The 26,978-nt window shown below is 54.8% G+C and overlaps 2 protein-coding genes across 2 annotated transcripts; one reads left to right on the top strand and one right to left on the bottom strand.

Annotated features, from left to right (window-relative positions):
* Positions 1-3,212: 3,212 nt before the first annotated feature.
* On the bottom strand, positions 3,213-15,027 carry tfpt (TCF3 (E2A) fusion partner). The gene is made up of 5 exons (XM_067977358.1): positions 14,284-15,027; positions 10,481-10,551; positions 8,751-8,820; positions 6,603-6,839; positions 3,213-3,600 (listed from the first exon to the last, which is right to left on the bottom strand). The coding sequence occupies exons 1-5, from the start codon at positions 14,524-14,526 to the stop codon at positions 3,466-3,468; spliced, it is 756 nt and encodes a 251-aa protein (XP_067833459.1). The 5' UTR covers positions 14,527-15,027; the 3' UTR covers positions 3,213-3,465.
* A 615-nt stretch (positions 15,028-15,642) lies between these two features.
* On the top strand, positions 15,643-26,115 carry LOC137308910 (U4/U6 small nuclear ribonucleoprotein Prp31-like; the record flags this gene model as incomplete). Its single annotated transcript, XM_067977357.1, has 3 exons — positions 15,643-15,880; positions 24,649-24,832; positions 26,055-26,115. Coding segments are annotated over exons 2-3 (238 nt in total), but the record flags the coding sequence as incomplete, so codon positions are not given.
* Positions 26,116-26,978: the final 863 nt, after the last annotated feature.

The raw sequence follows: 26,978 nt of genomic DNA on the forward strand, positions 1-26,978 counted from the left end.
GCTTAGGGCCCAGGCAGCTGAAGGCACGGCCGCCAATGGTGGAGCGATTAAAATCGGGGGATGGACAAGAGGCCAGAATTGGAGGACAGCAGAGATCTCGGAGGGTCGTAGGGGCTGGAGGAGATTACAGAGATCGGGAGGGGGGGCGAGGGTCATGGAGGGATTTGAACAGGAGGATGAGAATTGTAGGGGCTGGAGGAGGTTACAGAGATAGGGAGGGGGGCGAGGGCCATGGAGGGATTTGAACAGGAGGATGAGGATTGTAGGGGCTGGAGGAGGTTACAGAGATAGGGAGGAGGGCGAGGGCCATGGAGGGATTTGAACAGGAGGATGAGGATTGTAGGGGCTGGAGGAGGTTACAGAGATAGGGAGGGGGCGAGGGCCATGGAGGGATTTGAACAGGAGGATGAGAATTGTAGGGGCTTGAGGAGGTTACAGAGATAGGGAGGAGGGCGAGGGCCATGGAGGGATTTGAACAGGAGGATGAGGATTGTAGGGGCTGGAGGAGGTTACAGAGATAGGGAGGGGGCGAGGGCCATGGAGGGATTTGAACAGGAGGATGAGAATTGTAGGGGCTGGAGGAGGTTACAGAGATAGGGAGGGGGGGCGAGGGCCATGGAGGGATTTGAACAGGAGGATGAGGATTGTAGGGGCTGGAGGAGGTTACAGAGATAGGGAGGGGGGCGAGGGTCATGGAGGGATTTGAACAGGAGGATGAGAATTGTAGGGGCTGGAGGAGGTTACAGAGATAGGGAGGGGGGGCGAGGGCCATGGAGGGATTTGAACAGGAGGATGAGGATTGTAGGGGCTGGAGGAGGTTACAGAGATAGGGAGGGGGGCGAGGGTCATGGAGGGATTTGAACAGGAGGATGAGAATTGTAGGGGCTGGAGGAGGTTACAGAGATAGGGAGGGGGGGCGAGGGCCATGGAGGGATTTGAACAGGAGGATGAGAATTGTCGGGGCTGGAGGAGGTTACAGAGATAGGGAGGGGGGCGAGGGCCATGGAGGGATTTGAACAGGAGGATGAGGATTGTAGGGGCTGGAGGAGGTTACAGAGATAGGGAGGGGGGGCGAGGGCCATGGAGGGATTTGAACAGGAGGATGAGAATTGTCGGGGCTGGAGGAGGTTACAGAGATAGGGAGGGGGGGGCGAGGGCCATGGAGGGATTTGAACAGGTGGATGAGAATTGTCGGGGCTGGAGGAGGTTACAGAGATAGGGAGGGGGGCGAGGGCCATGGAGGGATTTGAACAGGAGGATGAGAATTGTCGAGGCTGGAGGAGGTTACAGAGATAGGGAGGGGGCGAGGGTCATGGAGGGATTTGAACAGGAGGATGAGAATTGTAGGGGCTGGAGGAGGTTACAGAGATAGGGAGGGGGGGCGAGGGCCATGGAGGGATTTGAACAGGTGGATGAGAATTGTAGGGGCTGGAGGAGGTTACAGAGATCGGGAGGGGGGCGAGGGCCATGGAGGGATTTGAACAGGAGGATGAGAATTGTAGGGGCTGGAGGAGGTTACAGAGATAGGGAGGGGGGACGAGGGTCATGGAGGGATTTGAACAGGAGGATGAGAATTGTAGGGGCTGGAGGAGGTTACAGAGATAGGGAGGGGGGGGCGAGGGCCATGGAGGGATTTGAACAGGAGGATGAGAATTGTAGGGGCTGGAGGAGGTTACGGAGATAGGGAGGGGGTGCGAGGGTCATGGAGGGATTTGAACAGGAGGATGAGAATTGTCGGGGCTGGAGGAGGTTACAGAGATAGGGAGGGGGGGCGAGGGTCATGGAGGGATTTGAACAGGAGGATGAGGATTGTTGGGGCTGGAGGAGGTTACAGAGATAGGGAGGGGGGCGAGGGCCATGGAGGGATTTGAACAGGAGGATGAGAATTGTCGGGGCTGGAGGAGGTTACAGAGATAGGGAGGGGGGGGCGAGGGTCATGGAGGGATTTGAACAGGTGGATGAGAATTGTAGGGGCTGGAGGAGGTTACAGAGATAGGGAGGGGGGGCGAGGGTCATGGAGGGATTTGAACAGGAGGATGAGAATTGTAGGGGCTGGAGGAGGTTACAGAGATAGGGAGGGGGGGCGAGGGCCATGGAGGGATTTGAACAGGAGGATGAGAATTGTCGGGGCTGGAGGAGGTTACAGAGATCGGGAGGGGGGCGAGGGCCATGGAGGGATTTGAACAGGAGGATGAGAATTGTAGGGGCTGGAGGAGGTTACAGAGATAGGGAGGGGGGGGCGAGGGTCATGGAGGGATTTGAACAGGTGGATGAGAATTGTAGGGGCTGGAGGAGGTTACAGAGATAGGGAGGGGGGGCGAGGGTCATGGAGGGATTTGAACAGGAGGATGAGAATTGTAGGGGCTGGAGGAGGTTACAGAGATAGGGAGGGGGGGCGAGGGCCATGGAGGGATTTGAACAGGAGGATGAGAATTGTCGGGGCTGGAGGAGGTTACAGAGATCGGGAGGGGGGCGAGGGCCATGGAGGGATTTGAACAGGAGGATGAGAATTGTAGGGGCTGGAGGAGGTTACAGAGATAGGGAGGGGGGACGAGGGTCATGGAGGGATTTGAACAGGAGGATGAGAATTGTAGGGGCTGGAGGAGGTTACAGAGATAGGGAGGGGGGGGCGAGGGCCATGGAGGGATTTGAACAGGAGGATGAGAATTGTAGGGGCTGGAGGAGGTTACAGAGATAGGGAGGGGGGGCGAGGGCCATGGAGGGATTTGAACAGGAGGATGAGAATTGTAGGGGCTGGAGGAGGTTACAGAGATAGGGAGGGGGGGCGAGGGCCATGGAGGGATTTGAACAGGAGGATGAGAATTGTAGGGGCTGGAGGAGGTTACAGAGATAGGGAGGGGGGGCGAGGGCCATGGAGGGATTTGAACAGGAGGATGAGAATTGTAGGGGCTGGAGGAGGTTACAGAGATAGGGAGGGGGGGCGAGGGCCATGGGGGGATTTGAACAGGACTAGGGGATTTTAGATGATCAGGTGTTTACGGGGGGGTGGAAGTTGGGAGGCCAGGAGAGCGTTGGAATAGTGGAGTCTGGAGGTCAAATGTCCTTGGGGAGGGAGTGGAGAGTGGACGGTGCCTGTGGGACCCCTCCCGCTGGCCCCCCGCCCACACCTCCTCCCCTCCGGACCCCCAACAGGAAGCGGTTTCACCCGCTTTCGGAGGGAACCGAAATGAAGAGAGAAGATTGACGCCGGGTTGGTTGCGGTTGTTCCGAAAGTTTATTGCGTTAGTTCACAGCCGTGTCACGAAGCCAATGGACGTTCCCAGAGATTGGGGCCGAGGACAGGATGTGGGGGGACACCCCCAACACGATCGTCAGCGGAACGAGCCTGCAGAGATCCCTTGGCGTTGAAGCAAGAAGGAGTTCTCCCCTGTCCAATATAACATCACCTGCTGTCTCCCTCTCCTCTCCTCTCCTGCGGGACCCTGGGGCGGGGGAGCTCGTGCCTCAGTCGAACTCCGGGTACACGGCTGGGCTGGGGTAGTGACTGTACCCCACCTTCTCCTCGGGACTGGTTGGGTTCCACACCTGCGAGAGAGGCTCGTTCACATCTCGAGAGGACGACTCCTCGTCACTGCACTCCTGAGAGGGGAATGATGAGAGGGAAGAACACAGAGTGATTCATAGCTGTGCACAATCCCAATGGACCAAACCCCTTCCCGTTCACTCCCACTGTACACAATCCCAATGGACCAAACCCCTTCCCGTTCACTCCCACTGTACACAATCCCAATGGACCAAACCCCTTCCCGTTCACTCCCACTGTACACAATCCCAATGGACCAAACCCCTTCCCATTCACTCCCACTGTACACAATCCCAATGGATCAAACCCCTTCCCATTCACTCCCACTGTACACAATCCCAATGGACCAAACCCCTTCCCGTTCACTCCCACTGTACACAATCCCAATGGACCAAACCCCTTCCCATTCACTCCCACTGTACACAATCCCAATGGACCAAACCCCTTCCCATTCACTCCCACTGTACACAATCCCAATGGACCAAACCCCTTCCCACTCACTCCCACTGTACACAATCCCAATGGACCAAACCCCTTCCCACTCACTCCCACTGTACACAATCCCAATGGACCAAACCCCTTCCCATTCACTCCCACTGTACACAATCCCAATGGACCAAACCCCTTCCCATTCACTCCCACTGTACACAATCCCAATGGACCAAACCCCTTCCCATTCACTCCCACTGTACACAATCCCAATGGACCAAACCCCTTCCCGTTCACTCCCACTGTACACAATCCGAATGGACCAAACCCCTTCCCATTCACTCCCACTGTACACAATCCCAATGGACCAAACCCCTTCCCGTTCACTCCCACTGTACACAATCCCAATGGACCAAACCCCTTCCCATTCACTCCCATTGTACACAATCCCAATGGATCCGACCCCTTCCCGTTCACTCCCACTGTACACAATCCCAATGGACCAAACCCCTTCCCGTTCACTCCCACTGTACACAATCCCAATGGACCAAACCCCTTCCCGTTCACTCCCACTGTGCACAATCCCAATGGACCAAACCCTGTCCCACTCACTCTCACCGTACACAATCCCAATGGACCAAACCCCTTCCCGTTCACTCCCACTGTACATAATCCCAATGGACCAAACCCCTTCCCATTCACTCCCACTGTGCACAATCCCAATGGACCAAACCCCTTCCCATTCACTCCCACTGTACACAATCCCAATGGACCAAACCCCTTCCCACTCACTCCCACTGTACACAATCCCAATGGACCAAACCCCTTCCCATTCACTCCCACTGTACACAATCCCAATGGACCAAACCCCTTCCCATTCACTCCCACTGTACACAATCCCAATGGACCAAACCCCTTCCCACTCACTCCCACTGTACACAATCCCAATGGACCAAACCCCTTCCCGTTCACTCCCACTGTACACAATCCCAATGGACCAAACCCCTTCCCACTCACTCCCACTGTACACAATCCCAATGGACCAAACCCCTTCCCATTCACTCCCACTGTACACAATCCCAATGGACCAAACCCCTTCCCATTCACTCCCACTGTACACAATCCCAATGGACCAAACCCCTTCCCACTCACTCCCACTGTACACAATCCCAATGGACCAAACCCCTTCCCATTCACTCCCACTGTACACAATCCCAATGGACCAAACCCCTTCCCATTCACTCCCACTGTACACAATCCCAATGGACCAAACCCCTTCCCACTCACTCCCACTGTACACAATCCCAATGGACCAAACCCCTTCCCATTCACTCCCACTGTACACAATCCCAATGGACCAAACCCCTTCCCATTCACTCCCACTGTACACAATCCCAATGGACCAAACCCCTTCCCATTCACTCCCACTGTACACAATCCCAATGGACCAAACCCCTTCCCATTCACTCCCACTGTACACAATCCCAATGGACCAAACCCCTTCCCGTTCACTCCCACTGTACACAATCCGAATGGACCAAACCCCTTCCCATTCACTCCCACTGTACACAATCCTAATGGACCAAACCCCTTCCCATTCACTCCCACTGTACACAATCCCAATGGACCAAACCCCTTCCCGTTCACTCCCACTGTACACAATCCCAATGGACCAAACCCCTTCCCATTCACTCCCACTGTACACAATCCCAATGGACCAAACCGCTTCCCATTCACTCCCACTGTACACAATCCCAATGGACCAAACCCCTTCCCATTCACTCCCACTGTACACAATCCCAATGGACCAAACCCCTTCCCATTCACTCCCACTGTACACAATCCTAATGGACCAAACCCCTTCCCATTCACTCCCACTGTACACAATCCCAATGGACCAAACCCCTTCCCGTTCACTCCCACTGTACACAATCCCAAATGGACCAAACCCCTTCCCATTCACACCCACTGTGCACAATCCCAATGGACCAAACCCCTTCCCGTTCACTCCCACTGTACACAATCCCAATGGACCAAACCCCGTCCCACTCACTCCCACTGTACACAATCCCAATGGACCAAACCCCTTCCCATTCACTCCCACTGTACACAATCCCAATGGACAAAATCCCTTCCCATTCACTCCCACTGTACACAATCCCAATGGACAAAACCCATTCCCATTCACTCCCACTGTACACAATCCCAATGGACCAAACCCCTTCCCATTCACTCCCACTGTACACAATCCCAATGGACCAAACCCCTTCCCATTCACTCCCACTGTACACAATCCCAATGGACCAAACCCCTTCCCATTCACTCCCACTGTACACAATCCCAATGAACCAAACCCCTTCCCATTCACTCCCACTGTACACAATCCCAATGGACAAAACCCATTCCCATTCACTCCCACTGTACACAATCCCAAATGGACCAAACCCCTTCCCATTCACTCCCAGTGAACACAATCCCAATGATCCAAACCCCTTCCCATTTATTCCAATTATACACAATCCAAATGGACCAAACCTGGGGCTGGCATTGACCGCAGATCCCAGAGGGTGAAAGGTCAGTGTCTGACCCCTGCAACTCGACCCCCGTTCACACACCCAGGATGCTCTACCTGTTTGATCTGGTCCTGTCCCAGGATGTAGAAGGGACTGGGATGCCTTTTGGACGTTTGCGGGGGCTCTCGCTCCTCCTTGGCCCTCTTCCTCTTCCTCTCGACGCTGACCCCCTCTCCCGGCGGGGGGCTGACCGACCCCTGTGACCCCTTGGGGTCCCGAGGGTCCTCTCCCTCTGGCTGGCCGCCCTGGGCATTGGCGTTCGACTGTGGGTCTGTTCCGTGGCTGCTCTCGTCCTGCCAACAAATCACTGCCCATTACGACGTTTGTAAATGTGTTTGAGAAACTATTAAATGTTGGTGTTCAGAGGGATATGGGTGTCCTTCTACATCAATCACAAAAAGTTAACATCCAGGTACAGCAAGTAATTAGGAAAGCAAATGGTATGTTGGCCTTTATTGCAAGGGGGTTGGAGTACAAGAGTAAGGAAGTCTTACTACAATTGTACAGGGATTTGGTGAGACCTCACCTGGAGTACTGTGTACAGTTTTGGTCTCCTTATCTAAGGAAGGATATACTTGCCTTAGAGGGGGTGCAACAAAGGTTCACTAGATTGATTCCTGGGATGAGAGGGTTGTCCTATGAGGAGAGATTGAGTAGAATGGGCCGATACTCTCTGGAGTTCAGAAGAATGAGAGGTTGAAAATTCTCTTTGAAACAGATAAGATTGATAACCTAAGAAATAGGAGCAGGAGTAGGCCATTCGGCCCCTCGAGCCTGCTCCGCTATTCAATCAGATCATGGCTGATCTTCAACCTCAACTCCACTTTCCCGCCCGATCCCCATATCCCTTGATTCCCCTCGAGTCCAAAAATCTATCGATCTCAGCCTTGAATATACTCAACGACTGAGCATCCACAGCCCTCTGGGGTAGAGAATTCCAAAGATTCACAACCCTCTGAGTGAAGAAATTCCTCCTCATCTCAGTCTTGAATGTCCGACCCCTTATCCTGAGACTATGCCCCCTAGTTCTAGACTCTCCAGCCAGGGGAAACAGCCTCTCAGTATCTATCCTGGGGTAGAGGAGCAGAGGGATCTGGGGGTACAGATACACAAATCACTAAAAGTAACGACGCAGGTTAATAAGGCCATAAAAAGGCAAATCAAGCAATGGGGTTCGTTTCTGGAGGGATAGATTTGAAAAGCAGGGAAGTTATGTTAAACTTGCATAGAACCTTGGTGAGACCACACTTGGAGCACTGTGCACAGTTCTGGTCTCCATATCCCTTGGTTAGACCACACTTGGAGCACTGTGCACAGTTCTGGTCTCCATATACCTTGGTTAGATCACACTTGGAGCACTGTGCACAGTTCTGGTCTCCATATACCTTGGTTAAATCACACTTGGAGCACTGTGCACAGTTCTGGTCTCCATATACCTTGGTTAGACCACACTTGGAGCACTGTGCACAGTTCTGGTCTCCATATACCTTGGTTAGACCACACTTGGAGCACTGTGCACAGTTCTAGTCTCCATATACCTTGGTTAGACCACACTTGGAGCACTGTGCACAGTTCTGGTCTCCGTATACCTTGGTTAGACCACACTTGGAGCACTGTGCACAGTTCTGGTCTCCATATACCTTGGTTAGACCACACTTGGAGCACTGGGCACAGTTCTGGTCTCCATATACCTTGGTTAGACCACACTTGGAGCGCTGTGCACAGTTCTGGTCTCCATATACCTTGGTTAGACCACACTTGGAGCACTGTGCACAGTTCTGGTCTCCATATTATAAAAAGGATATAGAGGCACTGGAGAAGGTGCAAAAAAGATTCACAAGGATGTTACCAGAACTGAGAGGTTATAACTATCAGGAAAGGCTGAACAGGCTGGGGGTCTTTTCTCTAGAAAAGAGAAGACTGAGGGGTGACCTGATCGAGGTCTTTAAGATTATGAAAGGGTTCGACAGGGTAGACGGAGAGAAGATGTTTCCACTTGTGGGGGAGACCAGAACTAGGGGGCCATAAATATAAGAGAGTCACTAATAAATCCAATCGGGAATTCAGGAGAAACTTCTTTCCCCAGAGAGTGGCGAGAATGTGTAACTCGCCACCTGACGAGGACTGGGCGTGGTATTCAGGGGTCACTATGTATATCGCTGGTGTGTCATGGCTGGAGGCAGCGATCGAGGGAAGCCTCTTACCTCGAGGAGAATCGTGAGCTGGGCAGTTCTGTAGCCGTCTCCGTGAGAATCCAAAGTCTTCATCAAGAATCTAACAACCAGAGAGGGAAAAAAATTACCATTCAGACAAACCTCACACCACAGGCCGAGTACACTGCGGTACAGCACTCCCTCAGTACTGGGACCGGGGAGTGTGGGCCTGGATTATGGGCTCAGGTCCTAGAGTATATCCATCTCCCTCCGACAGTGCAGCACTCCCTCAGTACTGGGACCGGGGAGTGTGGGCCTGGATTATGGGCTCAGGTCCTAGAGTATATCCATCTCCCTCCGACAGTGCAGCACTCCCTCAGTACTGGGACCGGGGAGTGTGGGCCTGGATTATGGGGCTCAAGTCCCAGAGTATATCCATCTCCCTCCGACAGTGCAGCACTCCCTCAGTACTGGGACCGGGGAGTGTGGGCCTGGATTATGGGCTCAGGTCCTAGAGTATATCCATCTCCCTCCGACAGTGCAGCACTCCCTCAGTACTGGGACCGGGGAGTGTGGGCCTGGATTATGGGGCTCAAGTCCTAGAGTATATCCATCTCCCTCCGACAGTGCAGCACTCCCTCAGTACTGGCACCGGGGAGTGTGGGCCTGGATTATGGGGCTCAAGTCCTAGAGTATATCCATCTACCTCCGACAGTGCGGCACTCCCTCAGTACTGGGACCGGGGAGTGTGGGCCTGGATTATGGGCTCAAGTCCTAGAGTATATCCATCTGCCTCCGACAGTGCAGCACTCCCTCAGTACTGGGACCGGGGAGTGTGGGCCTGGATTATGGGCTCAAGTCCTAGAGTATATCCATCTCCCTCCGACAGTGCAGCACTCCCTCAGTACTGGGACCGGGGAGTGTGGGCCTGGATTATGGGCTCAAGTCCTAGAGTATATCCATCTCCCTCCGACAGTGCAGCACTCCCTCAGTACTGGGACCGGGGAGTGTGGGCCTGGATTATGGGGCTCAAGTCAGGAGTTGGGTTAGGTTATACGATTCACACCTGCATGAAGTTATTCTGTCATAGCATCTAGAGCGGGATCCCTGGCTGATTTCCCCCTCTCTCTAACCCAGGGGTCACTGGACAGTGATCAGGAGCAGGAACCCTGGCTGATTTCCCTCTCTCTCTAACCCAGGGGGTCACTGGACAGTGATCGGGAGCAGGAACCCTGGCTGATTTCCCCCTCTCTCGAACCCAGGGGTCACTGGACAGTGATCAGGAGCAGGAACTCTGGCTGATTGCCCCTCTCTCTCTAACCCAGGGGTCACTGGACAGTGATCAGGAGCAGGAACTCTGGCTGATTTCCCCCTCTCTCTAACCCAGGGGTCACTGGACGGTGATCAGGAGCAGGAACCCTGGCTGATTTCCTCTCTCTCTAACCCAGGGGTCACTGGACAGTGATCGGGAGCAGGAACCCTGGCTGATTTCCCCCTCTCTCTAACCCAGGGGTCACTGGACAGTGATCAGGAGCAGGAACCCTGGCTGATTTCCCCCTCTCTCTAACCCAGGGGTCACTGGACAGTGATCGGGAGCAGGAACCCTGGCTGATTTCCCCTCTCTCTAACCCAGGGGTCACTGGGACAGTGATCAGGAGCAGGAACCCTGGCTGATTTCCCCCTCTCTCTAACCCAGGGGTCACTGGACAGTGATCGGGAGCAGGAACCCTGGCTGATTTCCCCCTCTCGACCTCCCACCTCGACCAGTTGGGGAAGTCTACCTCCGTTCCCTCTTCAGTCTTCGTGTGACCTTTCCAACATAATCCAGTCTGTTCAGGAGCTTCTCGTTCACCTGGAAACAGATCAGAAAAGATGATGAGTGGAGGCACCAGTTCCCTCTTTAAAGTCTATCCCTCAAAGCTTCATCACATCGAACGTACAGCACAGAAACAGGCCATTCGGCCCAACAGGTCTATCCCGGTGTATATGCTCCACACGAGCCTCCTCCCTCCCTCCTCCATCTCACCCTATCCCCATATCCTTCTATTCCTTTCTCCCTCATGTGTTTATCCAGCTTCCCCTTAAATCCATCTACACTATTCACCTCAACTACTCCTTGTGGGAGCGAGTTCCACATTCTCACCACTCTCTGGGGAAAGAAGTTTCTCCTGAATTCCCGATTGGATTTATTAGTGACCATCTTATATTTATGGCCCCCTAGTTCTGGTCTCCCCCCGCAAGTGGAAACATCTTCTCTCCGTCTACCCTATCGAACCCTTTCATAATCTTAAAGACCCCGATCAGGTCACCCCTCAGTCTTCTCTTTTCTAGAGAAAAGTACCCCAGTGTGATCAGTCAGTGCACAGTGCTCCAAGTGTGGTCTAACCAAGGTATATGGAGACCAGAACTGTGCACAGTGCTCCAAGTGTGGTCTAACCAAGGTATATGGAGACCAGAACTGTGCACAGTGCTCCAAGTGTGGTCTAACCAAGGTATACGGAGACCAGAACTGTGCACAGTGCTCCAAGTGCGGTCTAACCAAGGTATATGGAGACCAGAACTGTGCACAGTGCTCCAAGTGTGGTCTAACCATGGTATATGGAGACCAGAACTGTGCACAGTGCTCCAAGTGTGGTCTAACCAAGGTATATGGAGACCAGAACTGTGCACAGTGCTCCAAGTGTGGTCTAACCAAGGTATATGGAGACCAGAACTGTGTACAGTGCTCCAAGTGTGGTCTAACCAAGGTATATGGAGACCAGAACTGTGCACAGTGCTCCAAGTGTGGTCTAACCAAGGTATATGGAGACCAGAACTGTGCACAGTGCTCCAAGTGTGGTCTAACCAAGGTATATGGAGACCAGAACTGTGCACAGTGCTCCAAGTGTGGTCTAACCAAGGTATACGGAGACCAGAACTGTGCACAGTGCTCCAAGTGCGGTCTAACCAAGGTATATGGAGACCAGAACTGTGCACAGTGCTCCAAGTGTGGTCTAACCATGGTATATGGAGACCAGAACTGTGCACAGTGCTCCAAGTGTGGTCTAACCAAGGTATATGGAGACCAGAACTGTGCACAGTGCTCCAAGTGTGGTCTAACCAAGGTATATGGAGACCAGAACTGTGTACAGTGCTCCAAGTGTGGTCTAACCAAGGTATATGGAGACCAGAACTGTGCACAGTGCTCCAAGTGTGGTCTAACCAAGGTATATGGAGACCAGAACTGTGCACAGTGCTCCAAGTGTGGTCTAACCAAGGTATATGGAGACCAGAACTGTGCACAGTGCTCCAAGTGTGGTCTAACCAAGGGATATGGAGACCAGAACTGTGCACAGTGCTCCAAGTGTGGTCTTACCGAGGTATATTGAGACCAGAACTGTGCACAGTGCTCCAAGTGTGGTCTAACCAAGGTATATGGAGACCAGAACTGTGCACAGTGCTCCAGGTGTGGTCTAACCAAGGTATATGGAGACCAGAACTGTGCACAGTGCTCCAAGTGTGGTCTAACCAAGGTATATGGAGACCAGAACTGTGCCCAGTGCTCCAAGTGTGGTCTAACCAAGGTATATGGAGACCAGAACTGTGCACAGTGCTCCAAGTGTGGTCTAACCAAGGTATATGGAGACCAGAACTGTGTACAGTGCTCCAAGTGTGGTCTAACCAAGGTATATGGAGACCAGAACTGTGCACAGTGCTCCAAGTGTGGTCTAACCAAGGTATATGGAGACCAGAACTGTGCACAGTGCTCCAAGTGTGGTCTAACCAAGGTATATGGAGACCAGAACTGTGCACAGTGCTCCAAGTGTGGTCTAACCAAGGGATATGGAGACCAGAACTGTGCACAGTGCTCCAAGTGTGGTCTTACCGAGGTATATTGAGACCAGAACTGTGCACAGTGCTCCAAGTGTGGTCTAACCAAGGTGTATGGAGACCAGAACTGTGCACAGTGCTCCAAGTGTGGTCTAACCAAGGTATATGGAGACCAGAACTGTTATGGAGAGAGTTTTGGAACACCGTGACTAAATCACCTACACCTTCCTCACTAACAAACCAGGCTGCCATTTTACGCACAGCAAGATCCCACAGACGGCCGTGAGGCGGGTGACTCTCAGTTGATCTGTGGGGTTGAGGGAGGGGAACGTTGGGGCCCAGGACCTCGGGGAGACCTCCCCTCCCCTGCTCTTCTTCCAATAGTGGCCGTGGGATCTTTTACATCCACCTGAGAGGGCAGACGGGGCCCTCGGTTTAACGTCTCATCCGAAAGACGGCACCTCTGACAGTGCAGCACTCCCTCAGTACTGGTGTCTGACCCACTGCCCCCAACCCAGTGCCATAACAACATAAGAAATAGAAGCAGGAGTAGGCCATTCGGCCCCTCGAGCCTGCCCCGCCATTCAATCAGATCCTGGCTGATCTTCGACCTCAACTCCACTTTCCCGCCCGATCCCCATATCCCTCGGATTCCCCTCGAGTCCAAAAATCTATCGATCTCAGCCTTGAATATACTCAACGACTGAGCATCCACAGCCCTCTGGGGTAGAGAATTCCAAAGATTCACAACCCTCTGAGTGAAGAAATTCCTCCTCATCTCAGTCCTAAATGTCCGACCCCTTACCCTGAGACTATGCCCCCTAGTTCTAGACTCTCCAGCCAGGGGAAACAGCCTCTCAGCATCTACCCTGTGAACCCCCCTCAGAATCTGATATGTTTCATTGAGATCACCTCTCATTCTTCTGAACTCCAGAGAGTATCGGCCCATTCTACTCAATCTCTCCTCACAGGACAACCCTCTCATCCCAGGAATCAATCAGGTGAACCTTCGTTGCACCCCCTCGAAGGCAAGTCTATCCTTCCTTAGATAAGGAGACCAAAACTGTACACAGTACTCCAGGTGAGGTCTCACCAAATCCCTGTACAATTGCAGTAAGACTTCCTTACTCTTGTACTCCAACCCCCTTGCAATAAAGGCCAACATACCATTTGCTTTCCTAATTCCTTGCTGTACCTGCATGTTAACTTTCTGTGTTTCATGTACCAGGACACCCAAATCCCTCTGAACACCAACATTTAATAGTTTCTCACCATTTACAAAATGTTCTGTTTTTCTCTTCTTCCTACCAAAGTGAATAACCTCACATTTCCCCACATTATACTCCATCTGCCACCTTCTTGCCCACTCACTTAACCTGTCCATATCCCTTTGTAGACTCTTTGTGTCCTCCTCACAGCTTACTTTCCCACCGAGCTTTGTATGGTCAGCAAACTTGGATACATTACACTCGGTCCCTTCATCTCCGTCATTAATATAGATTGTAAATAGCTGAGGCCCGAGCACTGATCCTTGTGGTACCCCACTAGTTACAGCCTGCCAACCTGAGAATGACCCGTTTATCCCCACTCTCTGTTTTCTGACCATTAACCAATCCTCTATCCATGCTGATATATTACTCACAACCCCATGAGCCCTTATCTTGTGTAACAACCTTTTATGTGGCACCTTATCGAATGCCTTTTGAAAATCCAAATATACGACACCCACTGGTTCCCCCCCCACTCCCGTCCCCCTTGCACGGCGCCAACTTGCCGTCTCTATCTCCTTGCACCTCCGCTGCAGGGCGTGGTACTTCTTCCGGTAAGTCTCCCTCTGCAGCTCCAAGGCGGCCTCCTCCTCCTCCTCCTCCCCCCCGCCGTGCTCGTCGTGGAGCCCCGAGTCCGTGAACTCCACCTCCTGCTCCAGCTCGCTTTCCAGGATGTTGCCCCCGAAGAGGGGCGGCAGGACCAGGTCGGAGCAGGGGGCGGAGAAGTCGTCGAAGCCCACCACGGCCATCTTGGCGCCGCGGCGGCTGGCGGTCGGCGGTCGGCGGTCGGGGCGAAAACGGGCGGGAAAGAAGGCGTTATCGAGAACGTCCTTCTCTATTTTTCCAAACTCGGTCGACTCCACCGTCTTCTCCCCCCCCCCCCCCGGCTACGACGCGGTTGGGCCCGTAGGATTGAGCGCCAACGTGGGGTTGAGTGCCGCCCTCTTGGCCGTCCAATGGGAAGGCGGGAAACCTCAGGGACCGGCGGCCATTTTGACTGAGTTGGCGTCTTTCGTTGGTGGCGTCAAGGTCAACGTTTGGGTTGGGTTGGGGGGGAATTCCGGATTTAAAATCTTCTCTTTAAATCTAAGTGCTCGAGAAAGGGTTTTGGGGGAGCAGGAAAAGTGACTTTAACCCACTAATTGAAGCCTTGGCCAAGCAGTAGGTCAGAGGTTGAATCCCACAATGCCACCTTGCCTTTAACTGGGCTCCCAAACCCGGAAGTGTTGCTGAGGGAAGGAGGGGGGGGCGGGGCGTGAACGGGGGGGGGGGGGGGGGATGATTGACAGCTGGTGGCTTGATTGACAGCCGGCTGAGCCAGTCAGAAGGTGCGCGGCTGCCCCCACGTGGGCCGGTTAGAGGGCGGCGGCGGGGATGGGAGGAGGGGGCGGGTGCTGGGTCGTTGATTGACGGCTGCTTTGACCAATCAGGAGGTTCGTCTCCCCCCCCCCTCGTGGGTGCGATGCGAGGGGTGCGGGGAAGCGGCGGGGCGCCGGTGCCTTGATTGACGGCCAGTTGAGCCAATCAGAACTTTAGGCAGCGCACGTGGGTTCGGTGAGCAGTGACGGCGGCGGGACGGTGAAAGGGGCGTGTTCTCTTGCGTTGATTGACGGCTGCTTACCCAATCACAATGTAGGTCACCACACAAGTAGCCAATGAGAGCTGACGTCGGCGTTTGGCGGGGCGGAGGGTGGGCGCTGTTGCCTTGATTGACGGCGAGCACAACCAATCAGAACCGGCGTCACCCCTCCAGGTGACCAATGAAAAGAGACGGCGGAGGAAGGGGGCGGGTGGATGCTTCTGCCTTGATTGATGGCCCTCTCCACCAATCAGTGGGCCTGAATCTGCGTCGCCTGGGTGACGCGTTGGCGAGATTGGGGGGGGGACGAGGAGAAACCTGAAAAACATTTAATAAAAACCATTAATTTTTGGCATCGACGGCTGCCATCGGCTTTCCCCGAGAGAAAGGAGGCGTTCGGCGCCGTCGCACCATTAAAAGAAATTAGCGTCATTGACCATTTTAAGCAAGTACGTCATTAAACAGGCGACGACCCCTGCGCCTGCGTGACTGTCGGTTGGCGACGGTTGGGTTTGGAACGTTGGGTGAGTTTGAATCTGGCGGCGGTTGGTGAGGTTCGCTTCTCCCGGTCATTGACCCCGGGTGGCGCCATTCACTCTGCTGTTACTCTCCCTTCACTCTCTAATTACTCTCCCTTCACTCTCTAATTACTCTCCCTTCACTCTCTAATTACTCTCCCTTCGCTCTGGGGGTCACTCTCCCTTCGCTCTGGGGGTCACTCTCCCTTCGCTCTGGGGGTCACTCTCCCTTCGCTCTGGGGGTCACTCTCCCTTCGCTCTGGGGGTCACTCTCCCTTCGCTCTGGGGGTCACTCTCCCTTCACTCTCTAATTACTCTCCCTTCACTCTCTAATTACTCTCCCTTCACTCTCTAATTACTCTCCCTTCGCTCTGGGGGTCACTCTCCCTTCGCTCTGGGGGTCACTCTCCCTTCGCTCTGGGGGTCACTCTCCCTTCGCTCTGGGGGTCACTCTCCCTTCGCTCTGGGGGTCACTCTCCCTTCGCTCTGGGGGTCACTCTCCCTTCGCTCTGGGGGTCACTCTCCCTTCGCCCCCCCGGTCGTATTTTTTATTCTTTAATTTTCTCTCTTTTTGTTGCCTGTTTTCTCGAAATGTTCTCTATTCTCTGATCTTTGTTTTTCTGTTCTGTTTTCTGTTTATCCCTCTTAATTTTCTTTCTTTTTTCTCTCTCTTAATTTTGTTTTTTCTCCTGCCTGATTTTTCTATATTTCCCCCTTCAGTTCTGTTCAATACATTTTTGTATTTCATTCCTTTCAAATGTTCTAAATATTTGTTTTTGATTTTGTTTATTTCTGTTCGACTTTTGTTCTTCAATTTAATTCTGTTTGTTTCATTTCCAATTCCGTTTTCTCTTCTTCCTTTTCTGCTTCATGTTCTATCCTTCAGATTTCCGTTTCACGTCCAGATTCTCCGATTCCCGTCGTTGCTTTGAATCTTTTCCCCCTCTCCGTCCTGATTTATATAATTCTTGGCTGTACAGGCAAATCTTTTTTGGTTGTTGTGTTGAGCCCATTTAAGTGTATTTTGATATGTTTACGGTGTGTGTCCCACTCCTGACATCTTGTCCAATTTTAAAAGGGGGCGCAGGTACAGAGAGACTTGGGGGAGCTACGTACACAAAGCTTTTGAAGGTGGCAGGACAAGTTTTATAAAAGCATACGGGGTCCCGGGCTTTGTTAATAGCGGCATAGAGTACAAGAGCAAGGAAGTCACGATGAACCTTTTATAAAACACTGGTTCGGCCACAACTGGAGTATCTGGTCCAATTATGGGCACCGCACTTTTTTAGGCAAGATGTGAAGACCTTAGAGAGGATGCAGAAGAGATTGACTAGAATGGTTCCAGGGATGAGGGACTTCAGTTACCTGGAGAATCTGGCGTCATCCTCCTTGGAACAGGAGAGGTTAAGGGGAGATTGACCAGAATTGGACCAGGGATGGGGGACTTCAGTTATGTGGAGAGACTGGAGGAGCTGGGATTGTTCTCCTTTAGACCAGAGAAGGTTAAGGGGAGATTGACCAGTGTGGGACCAGGGATGGGGGACTTCAGTTATGTGGAGAGACTGGAGGAGCTGGGATTGTTCTCCTTTAGACCAGAGAAGGTTAAGGGGAGATTGACCAGTGTGGGACCAGGGATGGGGGACTTCAGTTATGTGGAGAGACTGGAGGAGCTGGGATTGTTCTCCTTTAGACCAGAGAAGGTTAAGGGGAGATTGACCAGTGTGGGACCAGGGATGGGGGACTTCAGTTATGTGGAGAGACTGGAGGAGCTGGGATTGTTCTCCTTTAGACCAGAGAAGGTTAAGGGGAGATTGACCAGTGTGGGACCAGGGATGGGGGACTTCAGTTATGTGGAGAGACTGGAGGAGCTGGGATTGTTCTCCTTTAGACCAGAGAAGGTTAAGGGGAGATTGACCAGTGTGGGACCAGGGATGGGGGACTTCAGTTATGTGGAGAGACTGGAGGAGCTGGGATTGTTCTCCTTTAGACCAGAGAAGGTTAAGGGGAGATTGACCAGTGTGGGACCAGGGATGGGGGACTTCAGTTATGTGGAGAGACTGGAGGAGCTGGGATTGTTCCCTTTAGACCAGAGAAGGTTAAGGGGAGATTGACCGGTGTGGGACCAGGGATGGGGGACTTCAGTTATGTGGAGAGACTGGAGGAGCTGGGATTGTTCTCCTTTAGACCAGAGAAGGTTCAGGGGAGATTGACCAGGGATGAGGGACTTCAGTTATGTGGAGAGACTGGAGGAGCTGGGATTGTTCCCTTTAGACCAGAGAAGGTTAAGGGGAGATTTGATCGAGGGGTTCAAAATCATGAAGGGTTTTTGATGGAGTAAATAAGGAGAAACTGATTCCAGTGTCAGGAGGGTCGGGAACCAGAGGACACGGATTTAAGGTGATCGGGAAAAGAGCCAGAGGGGGAGATGGGGAGACATTATTTTACACAGCGAGTTGTGATGATCTGGAATTCACTGCCTGAAAGGGCGGAGGGAGCAGATTCAATAATAACTTTCAAAAGGGGAATCGGAGAAATACTCGAAGGGGAAAAATTCACAGGGTTACGGGGGAAAGAGGGAGTGGGACTAATTGGATAGATCTTTCAAAGAGCCGGCACAGGCAGGATGGGCAGAACGGCCTCCTCCTGTGCTGTACCTGCTATGAACAGCCAACGAGCCCATCGCTGCCGTCTTCTGCGACTCCCAAGATGGTGGAAGGCTCACGAGATGGACCTCTGTCCTTACCATCTCATCAATTCCTCTGGTTCCCAAAACTCTCCACTACTGGGCCTTTTCCGTGCCTCGTGTCGGTCTAGGGGGCCACCAATATAAGACAGTCACTAATAAATCCAATCGGGAATTCAGGAGAAGCTGCTTTCCCCAGAGAGTGGTGAGAATGTGGAACTCGCTCCCACAAGGAGTAGTTGAGGCGAATAGTGTAGATGGATTTAAGGGGAAGCTGGATAAACACATGAGGGAGAAAGGAATGGAAGGATAGGGTGAGATGGAGTAGGGAGGGAGGAGGCTCGTGTGGAGCATAAACACCGGGATAGACCTGTTGGGCCGAATGGCCTCTTTCTGTGCTGTACGTTCTATGGCATAATTACAACAGCAACCCCCATCCATGCAGCCCCTTTAACGTAGTAAAACGTCCCAGGGAGCTTCACAGGAGCGATTATCAAACAGAATTTAACACCGAGCCCCACGTGAGGAGATATTGGGACAGGTGACCAAAAGCTCGGTCAAAGAGGGAGGTTTTAAGGAGCGTCTGAGTGGGGGAGAGGTTTAGGGAGGGAATTCCAGAGCTCAGGGCCCAGGCAGCTGAAGGCACGGCCGCCAATGGTGGAGCGATTAAAATCGGGGGATGGACAAGAGGCAAGAATTGGAGGAGAGCAGAGATCTCGGAGAGTCGTAGGGGCTGGAGGAGGTCACAGAGATAGGAGGGGGGTGATGGTCATGGAGGGATTTGAACAAGAGGATGAGAATTTTAAAATCGAGGTGTTCCCGGACTGGGAGCCAGCGTAGGTCCAGAGAGCACAGGGTGAGGGGTGAACGGGACTCGGTGTGAGTTAGGATACGGGGGGTGAGGGGTGAACGGACTCGGTGTGAGTTAGGATACGGGGGGGGGGTGAGGGTCGTGAACGGGACTCGGTGTGAGTTAGGATACGGGGGGTGAGGGGTGAACGGGACTCGGTGTGAGTTAGGATACGGGGGGGGGTGAGGGGTGAACGGGACTCGGTGTGAGTTAGGATACGGGGGGGTGAGGGTGTGAACGGGACTCGGTGTGAGTTAGGATACGGGGGGGGTGAGGGGTGAACGGGACTCGGTGTGAGTTAGGATACGGGGGGGGTGAGGGGTGAACGGGACTCGGTGTGAGTTAGGATACGGGGGGGGTGTGAGGGGTGAACGGGACTCGGTGTGAGTTAGGATACGGGGGGTGAGGGGTGAACGGGACTCGGTGTGAGTTAGGATACGGGGGGGTGAGGGGTGAACGGGACTCGGTGTGAGTTAGGATACGGGGGGGGTGAGGGGTGAACGGGACTCGGTGTGAGTTAGGATACGGGGGGGGTGAGGGTGTGAACGGGACTCGGTGTGAGTTAGGATACGGGGGGGGGTGAGGGTGTGAACGGGACTCGGTGTGAGTTAGGATACGGGGGGTGAGGGGTGAAGGGGACTCGGTGTGAGTTAGGATACGGGGGGTGAGGGGTGTGAACGGGACTCGGTGTGTGAGTTCGGATACGGGGGGTGAGGGGTGAACGGGACTCGTTGTGAGTTAGGATACGGGGGGGTGAGGGGTGAACGGGACTCGGTGTGAGTTAGGATACGGGGGGTGAGGGGTGAACGGGACTCGGTGTGAGTTAGGATACGGGGGGTGAGGGGTGAACGGGACTCGGTGTGAGTTAGGATACGGGGGGTGAGGGGGTGAACGGGACTCGGTGTGAGTTAGGATACGGGGGGGTGAGGGGTGAACGGGACTCGGTGTGAGTTAGGATACGGGGGGGTGAGGGGTGAACGGGACTCGGTGTGAGTTAGGATACGGGGGGTGAGGGGGTGAACGGGACTCGGTGTGAGTTAGGATACGGGGGGGTGAGGGGTGAACGGGACTCGGTGTGAGTTCGGATACGGGGGGGGTGAGGGGTGAACGGGACTCGGTGTGAGTTAGGATACGGGGGGGTGAGGGGTGAACGGGACTCGGTGTGAGTTAGGATACGGGGGGGTGAGGGGTGAACGGGACTCGGTGTGAGTTAGGATACGGGGGGGTGAGGGGTGAACGGGACTCGGTGTGAGTTAGGATACGGGGGGTGAGGGGTGAACGGGACTCGGTGTGAGTTAGATACGGGGGGGTGAGGGGTGAACGGGACTCGGTGTGAGTTAGGATACGGGGGGGTGAGGGGTGAACGGGACTCGGTGTGAGTTAGGATACGGGGGGTGAGGGGGTGAACGGGACTCGTTGTGAGTTAGGATACGGGGGGGGTGAGGGGTGAACGGGACTCGGTGTGAGTTAGGATACGGGGGGTGAGGGGTGAACGGGACTCGGTGTGAGTTAGGATACGGGGGGTGAGGGGTGAACGGGACTCGGTGTGAGTTAGGATACGGGGGGGTGAGGGGTGAACGGGACTCGGTGTGAGTTAGGATACGGGGGGGTGAGGGGTGAACGGGACTCGGTGTGAGTTAGGATACGGGGGGTGAGGGGTGAACGGGACTCGGTGTGAGTTAGGATACGGGGGGGTGAGGGGTGAACGGGACTCGGTGTGAGTTAGGATACGGGGGGGTGAGGGGTGAACGGGACTCGGTGTGAGTTCGGATACGGGGGGGTGAGGGGTGAACGGGACTCGGTGTGAGTTAGGATACGGGGGGGGTGAGGGGTGAACGGGACTCGGTGTGAGTTAGGATACGGGGGGTGAGGGTGAACGGGACTCGGTGTGAGTTAGGATACGGGGGGGTGAGGGGTGAACGGGACTCGGTGTGAGTTAGGATACGGGGGGTGAGGGGTGAACGGGACTCGGTGTGAGTTAGGATACGGGGGGTGAGGGGTGAACGGGACTCGGTGTGAGTTAGGATACGGGGGGTGAGGGGTGAACGGGACTCGGTGTGAGTTAGGATACGGGGGGGTGAGGGGTGAACAGGACTCGGTGTGAGTTAGGATACGGGGGGGTGAGGGGTGAACGGGACTCGGTGTGAGTTAGGATACGGGGGGGTGAGGGGGTGAACGGGACTCGGTGTGAGTTAGGATACGGGGGGTGAGGGGTGAACGGGACTCGGTGTGAGTTAGGATACGGGGGGTGAGGGGTGAACGGGACTCGGTGTGAGTTAGGATACGGGGGGCGGTGAGGGGTGAACGGGACTCGGTGTGAGTTAGGATACGGGGGGTGAGGGGTGAACGGGACTCGGTGTGAGTTAGGATACGGGGGGTGAGGGGTGAACGGGACTCGGTGTGAGTTAGGATACGGGGGGGTGAGGGTGAACGGGACTCGGTGTGAGTTAGGATACGGGGGGTGAGGGGTGAACGGGACTCGGTGTGAGTTAGGATACGGGGGGGTGAGGGGTGAGGGGTGAACGGGACTCGGTGTGAGTTAGGATACGGGGGGGTGAGGGGTGAACGGGACTCGGTGTGAGTTAGGATACGGGGGGTGAGGGGTGAGGGGTGAACGGGACTCGGTGTGAGTTAGGATACGGGGGGGTGAGGGGTGAACGGGACTCGGTGTGAGTTAGGATACGGGGGGGTGAGGGGTGAACGGGACTCGGTGTGAGTTAGGATACGGGGGGTGAGGGGTGAACGGGACTCGGTGTGAGTTAGGATACGGGGGGTGAGGGGTGAACGGGACTCGGTGTGAGTTAGGATACGGGGGGGTGAGGGGTGAACGGGACTCGGTGTGAGTTAGGATACGGGGGGGTGAGGGGTGAACGGGACTCGGTGTGAGTTAGGATACGGGGGGGTGAGGGGTGAACGGGACTCGGTGTGAGTTAGGATACGGGGGGGGGGGTGAACGGGACTCGGTGTGAGTTAGGATACGGGGGGGGGTGAGGGGTGAACGGGACTCGGTGTGAGTTAGGATACGGGGGGGGGTGAACGGGACTCGGTGTGAGTTAGGATACGGGGGGTGAGGGGGTGAACGGGACTCGGTGTGAGTTAGGATACGGGGGGTGAGGGGTGAACGGGACTCGGTGTGAGTTAGGATACGGGGGGTGAGGGGTGAACGGGACTCGGTGTGAGTTAGGATACCGGGGGGTGAGGGGTGAACGGGACTCGGTGTGAGTTAGGATACGGGGGGTGAGGGGTGAACGGGACTCGGTGTGAGTTAGGATACGGGGGGGTGAGGGGTGAACGGGACTCGGTGTGAGTTAGGATACGGGGGGGTGAGGGGTGAACGGGACTCGGTGTGAGTTAGGATACGGGGGGGTGAGGGGTGAACGGGACTCGGTGTGAGTTAGGATACGGGGGGGTGAGGGGTGAACGGGACTCGGTGTGAGTTAGGATACGGGGGGGTGAGGGGTGAACGGACTCGGTGTGAGTTAGGATACGGGGGGGGTGAGGGGTGAACGAGACTCGGTGTGAGTTAGGATACGGGGGGGTGAGGGGTGAACGGGACTCGGTGTGAGTTAGGATACGGGGGGGTGAGGGGTGAACGGGACTCGGTGTGAGTTAGGATACGGGGGGGTGAGGGTTGAACGGGACTCGGTGTGAGTTAGGATACGGGGGGGTGAGGGGTGAACGGGACTCGGTGTGAGTTAGGATACGGGGGGGGTGAGGGGTGAACGGGACTCGGTGTGAGTTAGGATACGGGGGGGTGAGGGGTGAACGGGACTCGGTGTGAGTTAGGATACGGGGGGGGGTGAGGGGTGAACGGGACTCGGTGTGAGTTAGGATACGGGGGGGTGAGGGGTGAACGGGGACTCGGTGTGAGTTAGGATACGGGGGGTGAGGGGTGAACGGGACTGGGTGTGAGTTAGGATACGGGGGGGTGAGGGGTGAACGGGACTCGGTGTGAGTTAGGATACGGGGGGGTGAGGGGTGAACGGGACTCGGTGTGAGTTAGGATACGGGGGGGTGAGGGGTGAACGGGACTCGGTGTGAGTTAGGATACGGGGGGGTGAGGGGTGAACGGGACTCGGTGTGAGTTAGGATACGGGCGGGTGAGGGGGTGAACGGGACTCGGTGTGAGTTAGGATACGGGGGGGTGAGGGGTGAACAGGACTCGGTGTGAGTTAGGATACGGGGGGGTGAGGGGTGAACGGGACTCGGTGTGAGTTAGGATACGGGGGGTGAGGGGTGAACGGGACTCGGTGTGAGTTAGGATACGGGGGGGTGAGGGGTGAACGGGACTCGGTGTGAGTTAGGATACGGGGGGGGTGAGGGTGTGAACGGGACTCGTTGTGAGTTCGGATACGGGGGGGTGAGGGGTGAACGGGACTCGGTGTGAGTTAGGATACGGGGGGGTGAGGGGTGAACGGGACTCGGTGTGAGTTAGGATACGGGGGGGGTGAGGGGTGAACGGGACTCGGTGTGAGTTAGGATACGGGGGGTGAGGGTGAACGGGACTCGGTGTGAGTTAGGATACGGGGGGGTGAGGGGTGAACGGGACTCGGTGTGAGTTAGGATACGGGGGGGTGAGGGGTGAACGGGACTCGGTGTGAGTTAGGATACGGGGGGTGAGGGGTGAACGGGACTCGGTGTGAGTTAGGATACGGGGGGGTGAGGGGTGAACGGGACTCGGTGTGAGTTAGGATACGGGGGGGGTGAGGGGTGAACGGGACTCGGTGTGAGTTAGGATACGGGGGGTGAGGGGTGAACGGGACTCGGTGTGAGTTAGGATACGGGGGGGTGAGGGGTGAACGGGACTCGGTGTGAGTTAGGATACGGGGGGGTGAGGGGTGAACGGGACTCGGTCGTGAGTTAGGATACGGGGGGGTGAGGGGTGAACGGGACTCGGTGTGAGTTAGGATACGGGGGGTGAGGGGTGAACGGGACTCGGTGTGAGTTAGGATACGGGGGTGTGAGGGGTGAACGGGACTCGGTGTGAGTTAGGATACGGGGGGGTGAGGGGTGAACGGGACTCGGTGTGAGTTAGGATACGGGGGGGGTGAGGGGTGAACGGGACTCGCTCCGTAAAATAATGTCTCCTCATCTCCCCCTCTGGCTCTTTGGCCAATTATTTTAAAACGATGACCTCTTGGGGACGCCTTCCCGCCTCGAAGGCGGCAGCACGCGGTTGTCTGCCTGCGTTTCACTGTGCTGCGGGGGGTGATGGCCGCTGGTTCCTTTTCCCGTCTGCAGATCGACCATGTCTCTCGCCGACGAGCTCTTGGCCGACCTGGAGGAGGCTGCGGAGGAGGAGGACGAGGCCTACGGCGATGAGGAAGGGGCGGATCCCCTCGACGTGGTGGAGGAGGAGGAGATGCAGCTGGACCTCAACGTCGACTCAGTGAAGAGCATCGCCAAGCTGCGGGACAGCAAGCTGGTGGGTCCGGGGCGGTTGCTCGACGGGCTGGGGGGGCGCCCTCCTCTCAGCCCCAGGGCCTGGCCCCCCCACCCCGATCCGGTGGCAGGGATGAGGGAGCCCCCCCTATGGTGGGAGGGGCTGGTATCGGAAAGATCGCAGCGGGACGACGGAGGCCGCTTGGCCCCTCTTACTTCGTCCATCGAGAAAGACCCCACAGTTGCTTCCCCGATTCTATCCACGAATCCATCCCAGGTGCAGAAGGAGTCAGTCCCCAAAGATCCTGTTTCCAGCACTTCGAAACTCGCGGCGTCCCTCATCACCGCGCTCCCCTCAAGCGACAATCGCCCAGACGCTCTCACCAGGGTGAATAGCTGAAGACCCCTCCAGCCGAAGCTGGTAACACCAATCCCAGTACCGAGGGAGCGCTGCACTGTCGGAGGGAGATGGATATACTCTCGGACTCGAGCCCCATAATCCAGGCCCACACTCCCCGGTCCCAGTACTGAGGGAGTGCCGCACTGTCGGAGGGAGATGGATATACTCTAGGACTCGAGCCCCATAATCCAGGCCCACACTCCCCGGTCCCAGTACTGAGGGAGTGCTGCACTGTCGGAGGGAGATGGATATACTCTAGGACTCGAGCCCCATAATCCAGGCCCACACTCCCCGGTCCCAGTACTGAGGGAGTGCTGCACTGTCGGAGGGAGATGGATATACTCTAGGACTTGAGCCCCATAATCCAGGCCCACACTCCCCGGTCCCAGTACTGAGGGAGTGCTGCACTGTCGGAGGGAGATGGATATACTCTAGGACTCGAGCCCCATAATCCAGGCCCACACTCCCCGGTCCCAGTCCTGAGGGAGTGCTGCACTGTCGGAGGTGCCGTCTTTCAGATGAGACGTTAAACTGATGGCCCCGTCTGCCCCTCTCGGGTGGATGTTAAAAGATCCCACGGCCACTATTGGAAGTAGAGCAGGGGAGAGTTCTCCCCGGTGTCCTGGGGCCAATATTTATCCCTCAACCAACATCACGATAAAAACCGATGATCTATCTCATTGCTGTTTGTGGGATCTTGCTGTGCACAACTTGGCTGCCGCGTTTCCTACATTACAGCAGTGACCACACTTCAGAAATACTTCATTGGCTGTAAAGTGCTTTGGGACGTCCTGAGGTGGTGAAAGGCGAGATAGAAATGGGAATTATTTCTTCTTTTTTTATTTTCTCCTTCCTTTCTTTCCAGTTTGCGGAGATTATTTCCAAGATGGGAGACTACATCGGGCAGCAGCGAAAGACTTCTGAAGGTAAGGAGCCGGTTCGTGTACGTACCGACCGGAACTCGTAGAAAATGGGAGCGGGAGCAGGCCATTCGGCCCCTCGAGCCTGCCCCGCCATTCAATCAGATCAAGGCTGATCTTCGACCTCAACTCCACTTTCCCGCCCGATCCCCATATCCCTTAATTCCCTCGAGTCCAAAATCCATCGATCTCAGCCTTGAATATCCTCAACGACTGAGCATCCACAGCCCTCTGGGGTAGAGAATTCCAAAGATTCACAACCCTCTGAGTGAAGAAATTCCTCCTCATCTCAGTCTTGAATGTCCGACCCCTTATCCTGAGACTATGCCCCCTAGTTCTAGACTCTCCAGCCAGGGGAAACAGCCTCTCAGCATCTACCCTGTGAAGCCCCCTCAGAATCTGATATGTTTCAATGAGATCACCTCTCATTCTTCTAAACTCCAGAGAGTATCGGCCCATTCTACTCAATCTCTCCTCATAGGACAACCCTCTCATCCAGGAATCAATCAGGTGAACCTTCGTTGCACCCCCTCTAAGGCAAGTCTATCCTTCCTTAGATAAGGAGACCAAAACTGTACACAGTACTTCAGGTGAGGTCTCACCAAAGCCCTGTACAATTGTAGTAAGACTTCCTTACTCTTGTACTCCAACCCACTTGCAATAAAGGCCAACATACTATTTGCTTTCCTAATTACTTGCTGTACCTGCATGTTAACTTTCTGTGTTTCATGTACCAGGACACCCAAATCCCTCTGAACACCAACATTTAATAGTTTCTCACCATTTAAAAAATATTCTGTTTTTCTATTCTTCCTACCAAAGTGAATAACCTCACATTTCCCCACATTATACTCCATCTGCCACCTTCA

Source organism: Heptranchias perlo, unplaced genomic scaffold (assembly GCF_035084215.1).
Source record: "Heptranchias perlo isolate sHepPer1 unplaced genomic scaffold, sHepPer1.hap1 HAP1_SCAFFOLD_1433, whole genome shotgun sequence".
NCBI lineage: Eukaryota > Metazoa > Chordata > Chondrichthyes > Hexanchiformes > Hexanchidae > Heptranchias > Heptranchias perlo.